At 37.2% G+C, this 17,572-nt stretch overlaps 3 protein-coding genes across 4 annotated transcripts; all 3 read right to left on the reverse strand.

The window, feature by feature from the left end:
- Positions 1 to 2,666: 2,666 nt before the first annotated feature.
- On the reverse strand, positions 2,667 to 5,896 carry LOC131788751 (Golgi-associated plant pathogenesis-related protein 1-like). Its single transcript, XM_059105841.2, has 4 exons — positions 5,737 to 5,896; positions 4,951 to 5,018; positions 3,863 to 4,105; positions 2,667 to 3,269 (listed from the first exon to the last, which is right to left on the reverse strand). Exons 1-4 carry the CDS (start codon positions 5,798 to 5,800, stop codon positions 3,030 to 3,032), a joined length of 615 nt encoding a protein of 204 aa, XP_058961824.2. The 5' UTR covers positions 5,801 to 5,896; the 3' UTR covers positions 2,667 to 3,029.
- A 387-nt stretch (positions 5,897 to 6,283) lies between these two features.
- Positions 6,284 to 10,432, reverse strand: LOC131788645 (Golgi-associated plant pathogenesis-related protein 1). The gene is made up of 4 exons (XM_059105723.2): positions 10,307 to 10,432; positions 8,941 to 9,008; positions 8,071 to 8,313; positions 6,284 to 7,178 (listed from the first exon to the last, which is right to left on the reverse strand). The coding sequence occupies exons 1-4, from the start codon at positions 10,368 to 10,370 to the stop codon at positions 6,942 to 6,944; spliced, it is 612 nt and encodes a 203-aa protein (XP_058961706.2). The 5' UTR covers positions 10,371 to 10,432; the 3' UTR covers positions 6,284 to 6,941.
- Positions 10,433 to 10,741: 309 nt separating this feature from the next.
- LOC131788741 (Golgi-associated plant pathogenesis-related protein 1) lies at positions 10,742 to 16,941 on the reverse strand. 2 transcript variants are annotated; one of them, XM_059105829.2, is made up of 4 exons: positions 16,818 to 16,941; positions 13,641 to 13,708; positions 12,780 to 13,022; positions 10,742 to 11,931 (listed from the first exon to the last, which is right to left on the reverse strand). In XM_059105829.2, exons 1-4 carry the CDS (start codon positions 16,879 to 16,881, stop codon positions 11,701 to 11,703), a joined length of 606 nt encoding a protein of 201 aa, XP_058961812.1. In that variant the 5' UTR covers positions 16,882 to 16,941; the 3' UTR covers positions 10,742 to 11,700. The 2 variants fall into 2 exon arrangements, with proteins under 2 accessions (XP_058961812.1, XP_066030877.1); XM_066174780.1 differs by lacking the exon at positions 16,818 to 16,941 and adding an exon at positions 15,272 to 15,393.
- Between the last annotated feature and the right edge of the window lie 631 nt (positions 16,942 to 17,572).

Below are 17,572 nucleotides of genomic sequence, written 5' to 3' on the forward strand. Positions count from 1 at the left end.
ATCGATGTGTTGGGCGTTGCAGCTTAGACAAAATGTTTCAGAGTTAGAAATAGAAGCTGAAAATTATAAATTTCGATTCTCTTCAAGAAAAAAGGAAAGTAGCCCAGAGACGACAATTTTTGATTTAGTTTGAATTTCTTTGAAGATGTCCAATTACGAAATATTTCTTTTAGGGTTTTTGCTTTATCTGAGCAAAATTGCAAATCGAAGGAGTCATGTCGCCAAAATTTTAGAAAACTACGAGCTTTACTTCAAACAGCGTGGATCGTTCAGTAGTAGGATAAAAGAGGAATAATAAGAGAAAAAGGTTGAAAGGGAAATGTAAAAATGATAGGATGTGTTGTATTCAGAAGAATTTGGGAAAGGTCAGCCTTCCGTTATCATTCAATATGGTCGAAACTGTTTGTTTTTTCCTAACTGTAGAACGTGTTTCTGGTTAAGCAAGTTTTAACTGATAACTGCCGGAAAGAAGCAAAAGTAAACTAAGATAAAGTGCCATGGCTCCTTTCATTTCCTTGCTAGTTTTATTTCTATTTTATTTTTCATTTTTCTATTTTACCATTTTCTCCTTATTCTTATTTGGTGCATTGGCTTTTCATGCTTTTCCCGTTTATTTGCCACCAACGTATGTTTCTTATTTTTGCGTTAAAGACAAACATTTGTTTATTTTTTATTTCAAATTTTCATTAAGTTTAAGGTTGTGGTTGTCGTTTGACATAGCTAGCGGTACAATGTGAACAAAATACCAAGAATATCAGACTCAAAGCAAGAAATATTTTAATACTTCGTGGTTTATTCTTTATTTTCAAACATAAATAATTTGGAGAGTGAAATTGAATATTAAATGGAACGTGGAGTACAATGAATAAATGATGAAAGACTATGTTTTTGTCTGGTTATTGTTGTGAATAGCTTTTGATACAAGGGGGAAGGTCAGAAGTTTTCACGGGGGTGGGGGAAAAGCTTCCTTTCATTAGTTACCAAATGAAGAGGTCTTTTCAGCTGTTTTTGAAATTGGTTGAATTTTTTGGTCGTTAAGAAAATATTTCGCTCCGGTTTTGTGATTCATTACTGTTTTCAACTTTAACATCAGTTACACATTTCTGTTGCTAGTCAAATTTTGTTGAAGTCTTGTTTTCAAAGGCCACTCGACTTTTGCACGATAAATTACTGTATTTTTGGGAGCGAAAATGGATCATGAGAATTATTCGTTAAACCTGTTAATTTAATCAAATGTCAACTCAAATGACCTTAATTTCGGGGTACAACCTGCCGATGAACTTTAATCGAATTGGGGAAGGCGTCATAGAAAGGTCTGTGTTCGCGTCTTTTGGGTCAGAAATCCTAAATCCTAATCAATCACTTCCTCACTTCCACAAAGTTTGTTCTCTTACGCTCCTTGAGCCTTCAGGGCATTTTCGAATGTGGATCAAATTCAGTTTTTAAAATTTTCCATGAATTCTTTCTAAATAAGATCAGATCTGTTGTTGCTAACGTTTTTCATGGTCGATGTCACGGTTACAACATCGAGCCTTTAACTCAAACAGATCTTCCTTGACAATCGCTTTCTATTCCAAAATTAGCTTATTGATTTTAAAGTCGATAAATGAAGCGTTTTTAGCATTCATAAACGCAAAGAAAACTTTGTCTTGAAAAGGGGTGTTGATTTAGCTGCTTCTCGATGGATGGAGAAGTGATTTTAAGTGAAAAAAAAGGACAAAAACAATTGACTGACTGTTGTCTTTATAACAAAGAACACGTCTATTGAAGAACACAACCAACCAACCTTCATTAGAAGGAAGCTTCTAATGAGGAGCTATACAACAACTGGATAAACAGACGTGATGATTAAGCTTCATTCAAAGAAACAGAGATCCAATATTGAGATGGAAGTTATCTCGTCTTGAAAGGAAATTGATCTGAGAATACAGTGATAATAACGAGTAAACAGCCTGACGGCCCATTTTGGGTGTTAATTATCGAAAACAGCAACGCAGCAGCTTGATAAAGAAAAAGAAATGTTAACAAAGGATATCGGAAAAGAAAGCCTTCAGTTTGCGCACCTGTTGCACGTAAGGCCATTAAAAAAAAAGGCATCTGCAAGACAATTACAGAGAAATGGAGGAAAGATGTAAAATCTGTTGAGAAGTTTTTCGTACTCGTTCGAAACCGTGAGGATCTTTTCTTTGGTGACAATATTTAGAAAAAGATTATAAAATTCAACCATTTTGGTTATCACTGTGCGCTGTATAATAACCGAAATAAAATCGTGATTTTGTTATCGTTGTTGAGATCTTTACGAAGGAAAGTGAAACAATACAGACTGCTGTACGTTCAAGTAACAGCTGATCAGCAGTTAAGCAAGAAAAATACCTTTGAGTTCTTATATTTTTTCCCCTTGGTCTCTTTTGTACACTTTAATTTTAAAAACAAAACCAAAGAAAGCTCTTAATGAAAATGAAGAAATTATAATTCCTACTCTTAACCTTGAAGTGGTTTACATTTCAATAAACCATCTTGATGTTAGCTTAACAATAGTAAATTTAGCTCATTGGGTAGCCAAAAAAAAAAACCCAGTGTAGTGACCAATGCAAAGGCTACCAGTCATCATTTATCGCCTGGAAGTTGGGGGGGGGGGGAAGGGGGGGTGAGGGGGTAGGGGGATAGGGATCCTGTCATAAAGCTCTGTAATATTCTTCTGTTCCCTCTTATTAGCAGTCAACTTCGACAGGCCCCCTCTATACTGTGCTGGCGACGACTGATCTTCTCTTCCATTCTCTCGGTGAATCATGCGATTCCCCCTAAGAATCCTCCACCACCCCCTCCCCCCTCAAGCGATACGTTCTGACTGGTTCCTAGTAAAAATCTCTCCTCATTGTACTTGGTTTTTGACACTCCACTCAAGATTTTCGTCCTCGCTCAAGATCTTTGTTGCGTTTCATTTTAGGTACCCTTAAGCAAATCCCCTTAAAAGCGAGCTTGGAAAATTAAAAATGTTGTTCAATTCTTAGTTTTGGTGGGAAATGCTTTTAGAAAAGAAATTGACAGCAAGTTCCAACGATGAAAACAAAACCAGTTAATGCCAAAGAAGCACGCCTTTCAATCGCCCCACTCCTCCCCCTCTCAGGTATTGGAAGCACATTCTTCTTGAAAGCTTCCTTCCCGCTTATCAAGTTTCCGGGGGGGAAATACCGAATCACAACCACAAGCCTGCTATCATTTCTGATTCTCTTTGCTGCTCCAATCTCTTTGGTGTTTTTCCATACGACCTGAAAAAATGAAGAACAGAAAGCTTAGATGATGTACTACAAGTAGGGCTGTCCTGATTGTGCTCGGCAACTTTTGAGCAACTTTTGGCTTTTGGAGCAATTTTTTGCGGTTTTAGTGACCTCGAAAAATTTTTGCCTTTTTTGCACAATTTTTGGGCAAAACAGAGGTTTTGGGCACATATCAATATATGGAGAATATGCATACTGATGTTAGGGTGTTAAGGGTTAAATGTGATGTAACCTCGTATTATTGTTGTGGTTTTTGGAAGTTTTCAGACAAATAAGGAGAACGTAAAAAATCGATTTTCTTATTTGTGAACTAGGATGAAAAATACTGGCGAGTCCTTTTCCAGAGGTCCTGATTTTCAAATGGCTCATTTGTGAGAAGGCGCCCCGATTCTGGTTCTGGGTGATGTGGGGTGGAAAAGGGAACAGGAAATTCAAATTTAAAATTGTCCATATGCTTGATGAATAAAAAGAAAAGAAAAGTTTTTATCATTAATTAATCTGGGAGAATGAGGATAGAAACGTGTGACTTCCACATGAATGACAAACAGGGAATCCGTTGCATTAAAAAAGTTATGAAAGAATACCTGAGTGAAATGCCCTGTTTTCAAAGAGAATCCAGGCTTGCTGAAATCATAATTGTCGATTTCTCGGTAGAATAGTTGCGTTGCCTCAGTGCAGGGCTCCGTAGGCAGAGGGGAGCCGGACAGGTACAGATTCTCTCCTTCCCAAATATTTTTGGCATGTTCAAAAAGATTGTTTGTTGCCAGATAGTTTGCCCAGTTTTCTGCATTGGCCGCAAGAGTATCATTCCACGTCACATTCTGCACCTGTTGGGGAGGCGAATATGCATAGTCTGGACTTTTATAATTTGTGTGTACAATTTCACGCCGCCTAAAGGCTAGGAACAAGTCAAGTAATCCGGATTTTAGCAAATTTTTATAAAGGGTGGTTTTGCTTTGCCATACACATTTTATGATTGGTTAAGGAACTCGTGCCAACATCTCAACTGAGCAGATACAAAGCCAATTTTAATCGAGACTTTTTCATAACAGCACGAGTTCGGAAACTTTTATGTAGCTTGTGTTCTCTGGTTTTGGATATGTGCGATATTTAAATGTGTTCTGATTGGCCAATATATTAATCGGAATTTATTTGAGGTAGTTAACACTTCATCGTAAAGAGCTCTTAGATGAGTTAAAGATAATTTCTCCTTTGCATCAATCAACCAATCATATCACCAAAAAATAAATTATTTTTCGCTAGTTTTATTTTACCATGGGCTTACCATAAAACGTGCGTGTTTGATTCCGACGCGAATGCACGAAAGAAATCAAAGATGAAAAAGAAGAGAGCTTTTGGAATCGTCTTTTATGAGATGCAAACCAAGATCATTTCGTTAAAAGCCACAAGACATAAACTATCCAATACAATATCTCATAAAACCAAAATGGTCCTTGACAACAAATTGATATTTTTAGGAGGAGCGATGAATTATTGTCGTTTAGAACGACCGTGCAAATTGATGTATCGAATATGTTAAGCGTGAAAAAAAAAACGCTTCAAATTTGGGAAGCAGTCTTGGACATGCGTTAGGTTTTGTTTTAAAAGTCTGATGTGAGAAAGCGGAGTGACATGATTTTGATCAAGAAAAGTCCCGATTGTTTTTAATTACCTGATGTAATTCACGGTATGCATTATGCCACTTCAGACACTGTTCTTTGAACGATGGAGTAGAACTACCTGTGGTAAACGGAGACGCAAATAAAATTTACATAAACAGTGTAAACGTGATATGAAAATGCTCGAATTTAAAACTGTCTCCCCTTTTAGCTTAGGGAACAGAGCAAGATGATCCCAGAATTCTTTATTCAGTATTTTTGGAACAATACAGCACGCGTTGTAAACTGTCTTACCAGTTTTGAAACTAACTGATTGCAACAGGAAAACCGAAAGTTGTAATTAAAGATTACGCACATTATTCGAAACAGAATGACTCATCATTTCCGCTATTAATTTTTAGTACTCAAATAGTTTCTCGAGCGTTAAATCAGTATTTGAAATTAGAAGCAAATGAGGTCATAAATTCCTAACAAACTGCTTATGAAAACGACTAGTATCAAAACCATTTTAAGGAAACCTTTTGGATCACGCGTGCCAGATATCAAATTCAAACGTACATGCTCAATAACGATATTTTTGTGCATCTTAAGAACATTTTATATTAATTTTTTTAGCTGGTTGAAATTGCAAATCCTTATATTTGTTTCTGTGGTGAAAAAAACATTGCTTCATTCACAATCTTCTCCTTCTTTGGTATAACATTCGATTCTCAACTTATCCATGATCTATTTAGACTGATACCAGTTCCTCCGATGGTGACTAGTTATCTTTAGGGAAATTATGATCATGAAAGAGTCAGTTATCAGCTTAACTTAACCATGATGCAAAATAAACGTACCTCCATAAAGTGCATTGTTTATGACAAACGCTGCAACGAAAAGCACGGTTCCTATAATCTGCATGTTTTTTTGTTCAGTTTTCCAGCGGTCAAGGTGTCGTGTCGACCAAAGAACGAAAACACCTTCGACAATGTGAAAGTTTTGTTTTAACAGATTCCGTGTTCACTTTTCGATATCTTAATTCAGAATATATTGTTTGCTTCATGCTAAATGCACCAATACCGTCAAGGCATCTATTGGCCCATGAAAATTCTAAAGTTCTTGTGAAAATGAGAAGTTGATGAAGTAATAACAATACGAAAAGTCACACTAAAAATACAGCCGCCTTTTAAGATCTAAAGGCAACCTACGACCATTCCCCCCCCCCCGCCCCCTCAATAAAAAAAACCCTGTCTACACGCAACAGGTAACTTAAACCTCAGGGACGAACTCATGCTTGTGAAAACTTTTATTCATGCTCTGAAACAAGTAAAAATTTTTGTGATTTTCAAAAAAAGCCATAAATGACATGGACAAAACACGTATTGAATTGCCTTTTCATTGAAAGTGACTACGTTTGAAAGTCGAATTTCAACTTTATTTGTAATTAAGCACAGCGAATTTATGTAATTTAAGTTTTGTTCTTATAGCGGCGAAACGTGAAAGCTCCCATGTAACTGACGATAATTTGTTTGCAAATATACTGTCAAAGCTGTTCTACACAAAAATGAAGATGATATGTGTAATATGTACGATGAAAATTTATTGAAAACGAAACTTGTTTATCACAAGAACCAGAGCACCGTACCGTTTATCAATTATAAAATCAAAGGCTTGTCGAACAGAATTCCGACAGGCGCCCTTTACATGAAGAGTAATACTTGTCGTTTTCTAGCATTTCTTAGCATGTTACGGTTGCGTTCAGTTGTATGCAATATGTCATTTACATGAATTTCGGCACTAGGAATTATCCGACCATATCTCTACTTCTGACGCCTATACAGAACTGCATCCTGTCCTTCCAAATGCAATAAAACTACATCACTGTACAACAGCAACTAATCAGATCACTGATGCAACTTATACAAAGGCTAAAAATGTTAACGTTTGCAATGAGTTCATTTACAAATTTATTCAATCGTGTGTGAATAGTTTATCACAAAGTTGTGCATCTGTAGCCTAAAGATGGAAACTCCTTGATCAAAGTGTTACTCAAATAAATACATCAATAGAGGAAGTTGAAAATAAGTCCAAGAGCAACCAGATAAGCCGTGAAAACCAAAGAAAAACGCACATCACAAACTCCGGATCCATTATCAAGTCGGGCAGGCAAAACATTTGCAGCGAAAGCTCCGTCTGTATTGAAGTTTCCTGGGGGATTATAGCGAATCACCACAACAAGCCTTCCATCTCCCCTTACTTGCTGAGCGGCTCCGATCTGTTTGGAGTCCTTCCAAACAACCTGGGAAAACACAAAAGAGAAAAGAGTGAAAACGAGCTCATCCCGATGGAGTTTATCATGGCTTCGGAAGCATGAAGTGAGTACAGGGTATCACTATTCCCCCTGAAGAACATGTTACTCCAATGCAATTGAATCTCATATGATAAGTTGACTTTTAAATCCATTTTGATTGGTTCTCACTTGTGATCTATTGGAGGGCAAGTGCTTAGATGACGTCAGCATTTTGCTTTTTATCATATAAAAAAAAAATAGATTCCAGGTTACCGTGGCTGTGTATAGTAATAGATCACAAAAATCGTTCATAAATTGTCTTATGGATATCAGTGACACTCAGCACGGCAGCATAGAATCTATTTGTTTAAAATACTTAATTTGATCTATTCGAAGACAGATACGCAGATGACGTCGCCTTTAACTTTTTTTTTTTATGTCTATCTTAGGTAGGAAAAATATGTTAAATGTTACCGCGAGTCTGTTCGGATGAGCCTCGTATGTCTGACACTGCACAAAGGCACGGCAAAATGAAATCTGGGTCTTGCTCACTAGAGAGTCTCTGTGACTCAGTGGTAGAGCATAGGAGCGCGGAATCCGAAGGTTTGAGGCTCGATTCCTCATGGGGACTTAGAATGTTTTCTTTGTCCCACGCTCGTAACAAGACGGAAAACATCTTTCTCTGTTTCTTTGGCGAGCTGAGCCCATTCTTATTCCAATCAAAAACATGAAATCTGTTTATGAATTACCTACAGGTCAGGTCTCTCGAAAAGTCCACCGCTACACATGTATAGTCCTGGGTTGAAAGAGGCTCAATGATCTGCATGGGAGCCTTTGTCCTTTCATTTGAAACCTTTTTTTGGTAACAGATATAACTGAAGCTACTTTAAAGTAAATTCACCTGAGTGAAGTGTCCAGTATCCATGGAGAACCCAGGCTTTTTAAAATCATAATCTTTGATTTCTCCGTAGAAAGCTTGAGTAGCCGAAGTGCAAGGCTCTTCAGGTAAAGGGGAACCAGAGAGATACAGATTCTCCCCAACTTGAAGACCAGACGCATGTTTAAACTGATTGTTTTGCGCTAAATAGTTTGCCCAACTTTGGGCGCCACTGGCAAGAGCGTCACTCCACGTCACGGGATCAACCTGCGTTTTGCAAAATAATTTCCCGTCATGCCGATCGATCGCTTAGCAAACATTCAACATAAAGGGTGTAGACAAAGGAAAAATGTTAATATGATGGTAACTTAAGTAGGTAAAGTGGATTATTTAGAAATCTTCTCCATTTGACAGAACATTTGGACATTTGACGGTGAGACATTGGAATGACGTACGCGTGCTCAGTAAACTAGTGGAAATTATATAATAGCCAGTGAGTTTGTACAATCAATTTCAGTAACGCAAGTGTGCTTCACATTCCCAAAATGCACGCTGATAACGCATTGGAGCATTTTAGGCAAATTTCTCTCTCAACAGTGTTCGAAATATCGATTTGAAAATGATACACAAAACAATTGATTCACACGTCAGCCATGCTTTCATCGAGATATGAAGCACTTGAAAAGTTTGAACGGCACTCAAGAAGCTAGATTTTCTCCGGGCTATGCCTCAAAGTAACTCTGAGGCATCCCTGGAGGTCTCCAAACTTCCCGTGTGATTGATATCCCGATGAGCCTTAGGTGGATCGTGGAGTTGATTCATGGAAACAATTACTGCAACCTGCATGCTTATACAATTTACTCTCAGAGAGAAGTCTATACGGTTGTTATTTACCTGGTGTTTTTCACGGTACACGTTGTGCCACTTCAGGCATTGATCTTTGAATGGCGGAATTTCTGCCTCTGTCATGAATAGGAAAGTTAAATTAATTTTACCCGTTAGAAATTACATTGCGTGCTGAACTGATTTCACTCGGTAGTAACTAGATGCTATCAATTAAAGATAACAGTTCAAGCAAATTACTCATACGATGAACTGTAGGATTTTCCGGAAAATTCGAGTTCAACTTCAAAATTTCAATTCCTAATTGGATAACTAAATAATGTGGCTTGACAGATAAAATTCTCAAATCTTTTCGCTTTGAAATTAAAAAAAAAATAAAAAAAAAATAAAATAGTTTTATCAGTAGAAACGTTTTGGACGTGCATACAAGTGCAGTCCTAAAAGCTAGTTTTGATAAGACTTCAAATGTAGAGAAAGATGTTTTTATCATCTCATCACGAGTGTGGGACAAAGAAAACATTCTGAGTTCCCATGAGGAATCGAACCTCAGACGATCGGATTCCACGCTAGCTCCGATGCTCTACCACTGAGCCACAGAGACAGAGACAGAGGTCTATTACGAAGTTCATGTGACACGCGTCCTACTGCTACCGAATATACTGCTAGGATCAGCAATGTGGATAGCGTAACGATCTTTGTAGATAAAAATTTTGAAAATTTCCAATCTATTTTCTAAAAATTTAAATAGGTATGAGTTCACCTTGAGAAATTCGACCCCCCATCAAATGCTTTGTGGCAATAATGAACTGCCATTTCAACCGCCGCAGAGCATCAGTCATAACTAAGCAAATATTCTATGCAAATTCAAAAGATTAAACAATAATTTTCATTAATGGGGAGAGTTTGGTCTGATTATTTTGTTAAAAATTCGTTGGTTGATCATCAGTCAGTCTACAAGTCTTTTTTTAGAAATTCCATTAATGCGAGTGAAGGAAAAATTTTACAATCAGTAACGGACTGTTTTACCAAGTCCTGTCGGTGTTATAGGTTGGATCTAAAATACCTGCTCACTTTCGGCCATACGATAGTATAGTCCCTGGGTGCAATAGTCTGTCAAGTTGCGTTTTTATACATTTGATAAGTTACAGTATCAGCACCATGGATAATAGTACTTATGAGAGAAAGAACGCGACTGAACGCAGTCAGTTACCAAAAGAATAGCGAAAAAATTACAGGGAAACGAGAGAGCCGAGATCCTGCGAGAGTAGAACGCTTTTGTCAAAATATTTTGATTCCTCAGAGCAATTTTTTGCGGAGTACTTATTCCTGAACTTTCTTCAAGTTCGCAAGTTCCTTCCAACTTGATTGTAACGCCAACTTCTATCGCTGCAGATCAAAACTGAATTCCGTATCTTACCTCCAAAAGAAGCTCTCATCAGCAGACCCAGTTTGAAGCAAAGGAGAGCAAAATAAACTTGCATTTTCGAGATTTGGATCGACTACGTCTCTGTCGGTACGAAGTGTTTCTGTCAACAAACAACCCCTATAAAACGGTGAGGAAGAATAAATAATTCATAATTTACACCTGTTCGTAAGGAATGTTGAGGTGAAGCAGTATAAATCTTTGCTATTTAGAAAAGGCGTTGTAATTGTTTAATTCTTTTGTAGGGTTGAAGATTTTTTTTAACGGAAGAAGTTTTAGCTATCTATAGTTCGAACCATCAAATTATCGGAGGATTTTATTTAATAGAAAAATATTTCACATCATAAGCAGAATCTTTACAAAAGAAGACTGATTAACAAGCTTTCTCTTCTTTATTAAAAACGAACCAAGGATATCATCAACAAAAAAAATCAGGTAAATTTAAAATTTTTACAAAGCTGCTTTTACTAAAATTATTTCCTCCTTCTTTAGTTTACAAAAAATTCAAAGTTATCAATCGACATTGCGATCACAAGACACGGTTCTGCTTTGTTTAAATTCTCTCCACCACAAAAACATGTCTGCTTTGCCACATTCGGTTTATCATTTATTTTCTACAACAAACGAAATTGGTTTTGGTGTGGTAACCAAATCCGTGAATAATATGAATACTAACTCTCACCTGATTAAAAGTTAAAGTTATCAAACTTAAACATAAATACCAAATCGCTCCAAAACTACGTCTGGTGAGATATTACCGAAGTAATAAACAAATACATCTTTTCATTCAGAGATTTATCTTAACTCTCTAGGACTCTTTCCTTGAAAAAAAAGAAAAAAGCAAAACCGGAATTAACCCTACATTCTTTGTTTCCTAATGGTAATTTCTGTTCAGAGTAATATTAATACTTTCTGGTTTTCACAGAAGCCACAACAGCCGAAGTGAAACCAACATTATTTGTTTCCTTAACCAAAATCAGCGTGAACTCCAAACCAGCACACGTACACAAAATGCAAACTGATGCACAACGTAACTAAACAGATAATGAAAGGTTGATTTAGCATTATCAACTGAATTGATACCGTAAATTGACCACCGTAAAGAGTTTAAAAGCTGACATTTCGAGCGGTAGCCCTTCGCCAGAGCGATTGTCGAAGGGCTAACGCTCGAAACGTCAGCTTTTAAACTCTTTACGGATGCCAATTTAGAGCCAATTCCTAACAGCAAAAAAAGCCGACCGCTACCTTTAAATTCTGAACAACAAACGTTGCCCTTACAATAAATAACAGCGTTTTAATTCACTCGACATGTATTAAAATTAAATTGCATATTTTTACTGATGAGAAACAGAAATTCCTTGCTACATAGCGTAATAAGGGTGAAAACATCAAAAGACAAAATTCAAAACAGCCCCGCATGCAACAACGAAGGCAGTGAGAGCTGACGAAGAAAGCGTGTGACTAACTCCGTGTCCTGATCGGGCGGGTAAAACATTTTCCCTGAAAGCTTTCTCTGTAACATAGTTCCCAGCGGGAGAATAACGAATCACAACCACAAGCCTTCCATCTTTTCTGGTTTGCTGTGCCGCTCCAATCTTTTTAGTTTTCTTCCAGACAACCTGGGGAAAATGAAGTGAAGACTGTCAGTTCATAAAATAACGTAACTAATATTCTCGGCCAGTTAAAGGTAGAAATAATTAAACTAGATTACGGGCAGTCCCTTATTTTCGGGGAAGTCCGTTGAGCGAGTCTAGAGAAGTCAGCGAAAAAAAAAAGGAAAAAAAAAACCGCTGTTCGCACGCCGTGCAGAAATCTGGGAATGAAATGCACGAATTTTTTGTGCAACTTACTCCCAGAATTCCGTTGATATTTTTCGACTAGCGCGACGGACTTTGAGTCGAAATTAAAAGGAGGAATGTCCGTATTCTAAAGTTATACTGTACATTCGTGCGGAAAAAAGGTTGGGGCTGGGTGAAGAGATGGAGATGAAGAGAACGAGAGGCAAAAGAAGACGTAGGTAAGGGTTTTAGCTATGCTTTTACACGACCTGCCTGACAACCAAAATAAATAAACTCCTATTTCTGTCAGCGTTCTGTTCTAGCTGAGCAACAACGCTGTTGAACTGCTCTCAATACTTGGCATTTGGGGCTGAGTTGAATTATGTGAATAAAAACCACGTATACAAAAATAAAAGTCGAGTTGTTTTCAAATACCTTTAATTGCAACATCTTGCATGCCCCTTTTTCACCTGATTTCGTCAACTTGGAGAAAACTTTGATTTGATCGCGCTAGGATGGGTCATGTTAACCGTATAGGGTCGCTTTTTCCCTAAAGTCACCTGAAGTCACTTGAAGTTGCTATAGGTCACCTGACGTTTTTAAGAATATTCTCAAATAGCCTTAAACTGTTTAAAGGCGCCTAAAACTAAGGCAAGTTAATACGTCTTAGTATGGGCCTTGTTATGTACCTGAGTAAAGTGCCCAGTACTCATTGAAAATCCAGGCTTGTCAAAATCATAATCTTTAATTTCCCCGTAGAACAGCTGTGTTGCCTCAGTACAGGGCTCCTCTGGCAGAGGAGAACCGGACAGGTATAGATTTTCTCCTGGCTGAATTCCAGACGCATGTTTAAACAGATTATTTTGTGCTAAATAATTTGCCCAAATTTGAGCTCCATTGGCAAGAGTGTCATCCCAAGTCACAGGGTCGACCTATGTTTTAAAGTAGTCTCTGAGTCAGTCCTAAAGTTCAGTTTGATGCAATAAGGTAATTTTTTCAACAACAAAAAAAACCGGAATACCCAAGGGTCAATATCCCAGCTATAAAAGTTTCAAACCTGACGTTTCGAGCGTTAGCCCTTCGCCAGAGCCTCCATTCGCTCTGACGAAGGGCTAACGCTCGAAAAATCAGTTTTGAAACTCTTTACAGTGGCCGATTTACGTTATCAACTCAGTTGATAATACTAAATTACCTTGTTATACTCTTTCAGCGACGGAGCACCACAGTTTCTTTAGGAAATTACCCCCTTATATTTTTAGTTCTACACCCTTCTGGTAAATCAGTTCGTAGATGTGATCTTAATTTTTTAACGTTTTCTGTACAGTTCTCTTAACACTGTAAACCCAAAGAGTTACCATCGTATAATTTTTCCTGACAGCAATACTTCTGAATAATTTATCAAGTTCATGAGAATAATGGACACGATCGCCAACCTAAGAGGATGTGATTTTTAAGCAAATTCTCCTCGCCAGAACCAAGGAAATTTATAGAGAACAGTTTGGAGAATATGGGTGCTGATGTTGGGGTGTTAAGGGTTTATCAATATTTACCTGATGTTTTTCTCGGTAGATATTATGCCACTTTACACATTGATCTTGAAATGGCGGGATGGCTGCCTCTGTTACAAAAAGAAATATGGTATGAAGCCAGAAATTTGGTATGGAGCTTTTTTACCAACAGTTCTGCGATATTTTCTGGGTATGAAAATTTCTTACTTCTCTTTCATGTCTTGAGGTCGACATTGCTATTTTATGTCTTATTTTCATCAGGCACTCGAGGGTGATTGTTATAAATGTGCTTAGATAAATAAGAGACAGTTTTCCTTTGAATTTACTCGAGCTCCTTTGCTTCTTGTTTCGTGACATTAGTATTAGAAGAAGCCGACATGGCTAACAATCTTTCAGCGATATCATTGTACATGAAACTCGATCAATGTCGTCTCTTAAGTCTCGGTCAATATCTCTATCAAACGAGAGACAGCTTTAATTTTTTATGATCTGCTTAATACGGTTGTAAAAAAAAATTATCCCTTCAAACATTGTTATGATTAAGTAATTACAGTAATGGTATGAAAAGTAATTATGAACGCTTTTTCTTGTATTTCATTCATCATCATTCCCTTGGGGAGAAAATTCACCCATGTTAAACTGTTAACTGCATTCCACTTAAATGGTATTAACTAAGGCTTTGATGAGAGCTTTTCAGATATTGGCTTACTGCAAAAACCAACGAAAAGCAGCGAAACAAGACAGAGAGAAGCACGTCAAAGAGAACTCTTGGCACAAGAATTTTTCGACCGATGTGATAAACCTCTCAGAAATATAGCGCCGTTTTTTTGACACAATGGGCTTTCAGCTTGACCATTAGATGTAAAATGCAAATTTTGAGCAGAATGTCAACAAACAATCATGGCTGTTGCCTGAGAAACATTACTCCTTGGATCCTTTTTTCGCGTTTTTCTTTTGCTCTCGTTTTTAAATGTTTCTTTGATAAAATTTGATGTGTTCCATGTTTTCAGTTTTTTTGTCTTTTAAATAACCTGAATTTGTTCAGAAATTGGAAAACTGAAATCCTCGAAGTTTCCTTAACCCCGTTTTGAAAACGGGGTTAAGGAAACGAAGAAAGTTGTGAAAATACGATTTTGTTCCACTGAAGTGATTGTGCAAATCCACAAAGTTAAAGTGGATGGCATCGTATTTCAATTCCTCACGCAAAAAAGAAGTCGATTATTTATACACTGAAACTTTTGCCACGCAAGGTTTCATGTAGATATAAATTTAATTTCAAGACATAGCCATCGATTACTGTTTGCTTCAAACGGGTAGCAACGTGCCCCGATAAATAAACTGCCTTACTCGGTAATTACAAGTGGCAGCTCTCTGAAAATCGTGCCAAAAATTCGGGCTTGCGTGCGAACTTCCCTCATACAAGAAAGTAACACGTATTTTGCACCGTTCTGTGCTTTTTACCCGTGCATCGGTATCGCCAAAGGAAAAACTTTAGAACCCGTTAATCTGTGGTCTGTAACTGCGATGTTTTAGCTATAATATATACTAAATTTCTAGCAATGACACAACTGCGTTGCAACTTTGTTTAAGCGCATAACAGAGAACATATTTACATCGTGATTAGACAACCTGACGAAAAAGGTGTAACATTTTTGGAAAGATAATTAGCTTACCATTCGCTTTGAGCTGGGCGAAGACAACTGCGATGAGCGAAAGATACCTGGTAGCAAACATTTCTTATCGAAACTGTTCCTTGTCCTCTTGGTGTGTGTTTTGGTGAGGGCTACAATGGACGATTTATATATTTTTCAAGCACATGTTGATTAAATTCCTCAGGGACTAGAACTGATTCTGTCAAAGTCAATTGCCGTTGAGAACTTTTAGAAATAACTTCCGGTAAGTGAGTTATGAAGTAGGAAAATGCTAAATTCACTTCTGAAATATCAGTACACAGCTTCAATTATTGCCTTTTTATTGAATAAGAAAACTTATGAATGTGGCGTTAACGCTAAGAAGAGCGCGCATTAAGGAAATAGGGAGAAGACCTTCGACCTATCAAAGAACACCCTCGGTTCCAGTGTCTCTCCTAGGCTCCCAACACATCCAAAATGGCGTCTAGAATATCAGACTTCACAGGAAGTATATACTAGTACACAATTAGGCAAACTTTGTTTAAGAACTGACTCTTTAACTTCTAAGAGTGACTAGCATCTACCTTCACCCCTGAATCAAACATTTAAGTTATGAGAATTAAAGAGGCTTTTGATTTTTAAACGAATTCTCCTTGTCAGCATCTTAGGAAATGTATAGCGAGCATTATGGAGAATATGGATGCTGATGTCAGGGTGTAGGGGGGGGGGGGGTTAATTCAAATTAAAAGCATTTGTACGGCTGTTGTTTTATCATACCCCTGCTAAACAATTTCGGTCAAAAAGTCCAGGTTGGGTGAAATTTCTCCGTAGTGGAGTTGGATTTATTAAAATTCTCAATAGCTATAAGTAGAAACCAAATATTCTCTACCTATGAAGATCTATTTTCGTCGTGGTAAGTTTCAATATCACTGGTTGTTTCGGAGGCAGTGTTCACGGCATCATTAAGGAAAACATATTGCGTTGAACAAATTTATGAGGTCTTAATTCCGGCTACGAAAGACATTGAAAGCGAAACATATACAACAAGTATGTCGGTCCAAAGTGTATCACGAATAAAAACCATGAGAACTAAAACAAGGGAACCGGAATAATTCACTAACTAAAGAGCGGAAATAGCAGGAGCTACAACAACCACTGGCATATTTTTCTAAATACTGTTAATTTAACAGTCTTCTGTAAGCTACATTTATCTATCTAATTACTATAATTACGAGGTTACGCTGTCCAATTCTATCACATACTTAGACGAAGCCACATTCAAAATAAGCATACACTTAAATTTGATTTTTGTATTGTGCCTTTAGTGAGCGTTTGCTTGATATACGGTAAATTTAACGCTATCGGCTGATACGTTTTCTGTAACTCACGTAAAAATCGCAAGTGATGTATTGAAATTTGTGTATAAATTGCAAATATATAATGCCACTGAATTTTAAAACGTCATTTACAATTGAAGCTATTTTGAAAATTCACTCTATAAAGAGCAGAATTTGTGGCGTCGGTCGATAGCTCGGTGTTTCAATAAACCGTTATTCCTTGGGAAAAAAAAAAAGCAAAAAAGGTTTACCTTTCAAAACAGCGATGTCAGGAATGGTAATAATTACACTTAATAGCATGAAAAACTTCTTCATGTCGCTGAGTGCAGGACGCAAAAAAATCTCAGCATCAGCCAGTAACTTTCCGAAAATGAAAACCTCAAGCTAAGTGGAGTGACATCCGATCTTTTGCATTTCATTTTTGCCAGAAATTAAAAATAGTTTGAAGGAGACTGCGTCATCAGAAAGCCCGTTTGCTAACAGGACTCTGTCGTTCTAGATATCTATTTATTCAACTACCTGCTCAAAAGTCTCCGACCAAATTAGGCCGCTGCTTTTTTTCCTGTTAGTCCAAAGTTTGAAAATGACATTGACGGCAGGTGTCTTAGAGAATAAGGAAACTTATTAACCTCCATAACAGGAGAAATTTTATTTTCTCAGTTTCTTCAAAGGCAGGATAAACTCAGCAAAGTGACATCGTTATCAGACTTATAATGCTTTCCAACAAGGGTTAGTCATCTTGTATCCCGCAAAACAAAACCAATGTATTGATAAAAATGACCAAAAAAATTACAAACAAAATTTAATTAACGACAGTAAATTACTTGAAATAGTATTTCATCTAATAAACACAACGATTTCGACTTCCGATTGAGTAATTTGATCATGTAACCATCCATGCGTCATTCGATCTCAAAATGGCTGGGAAAAAGGATCTCCACGAGGCAGCCTTTGTGAAAGGTTAATTAATTATTAAAGTATAACTCGTAATGCGCAGAATTAAATG

Source organism: Pocillopora verrucosa, chromosome 1 (assembly GCF_036669915.1).
Source record: "Pocillopora verrucosa isolate sample1 chromosome 1, ASM3666991v2, whole genome shotgun sequence".
In the NCBI taxonomy this organism is placed as follows: domain Eukaryota; kingdom Metazoa; phylum Cnidaria; class Anthozoa; order Scleractinia; family Pocilloporidae; genus Pocillopora; species Pocillopora verrucosa.

Bases quoted from the DNA above. Each gene is read 5' to 3' on its own strand.
- LOC131788645 (XM_059105723.2), bottom strand. From the start codon at position 10,370: ATGCAAGTTTATTTTGCTCTCCTTTGCTTCAAACTGGGTCTGCTGATG. The intron at 8,314-8,940 runs GTAAATAACAAC...TGCAAAACGCAG, and splicing joins TGTACCGTGAAAAACACCAG to GTTGATCCCGTGACGTGGAG. The intron at 7,179-8,070 runs GTGAATTTACTT...GTGTTTTCCCAG, and splicing joins ATACTGGACACTTCACTCAG to GTTGTTTGGAAGGACTCCAA.
- LOC131788741 (XM_059105829.2), bottom strand. From the start codon at position 16,881: ATGAAGAAGTTTTTCATGCTATTAAGTGTAATTATTACCATTCCTGAC. The intron at 13,709-16,817 runs GTAAACCTTTTT...TTTTTGTAACAG, and splicing joins TGACATCGCTGTTTTGAAAG to AGGCAGCCATCCCGCCATTT. The intron at 11,932-12,779 runs GTACATAACAAG...CATTTTCCCCAG, and splicing joins GTACTGGGCACTTTACTCAG to GTTGTCTGGAAGAAAACTAA.
- LOC131788751 (XM_059105841.2), bottom strand. From the start codon at position 5,800: ATGCAGATTATAGGAACCGTGCTTTTCGTTGCAGCGTTTGTCATAAAC. The intron at 5,019-5,736 runs GTACGTTTATTT...CGTTTACCACAG, and splicing joins AAACAATGCACTTTATGGAG to GTAGTTCTACTCCATCGTTC. The intron at 3,270-3,862 runs GTATTCTTTCAT...TCATTTTTTCAG, and splicing joins AAACAGGGCATTTCACTCAG to GTCGTATGGAAAAACACCAA.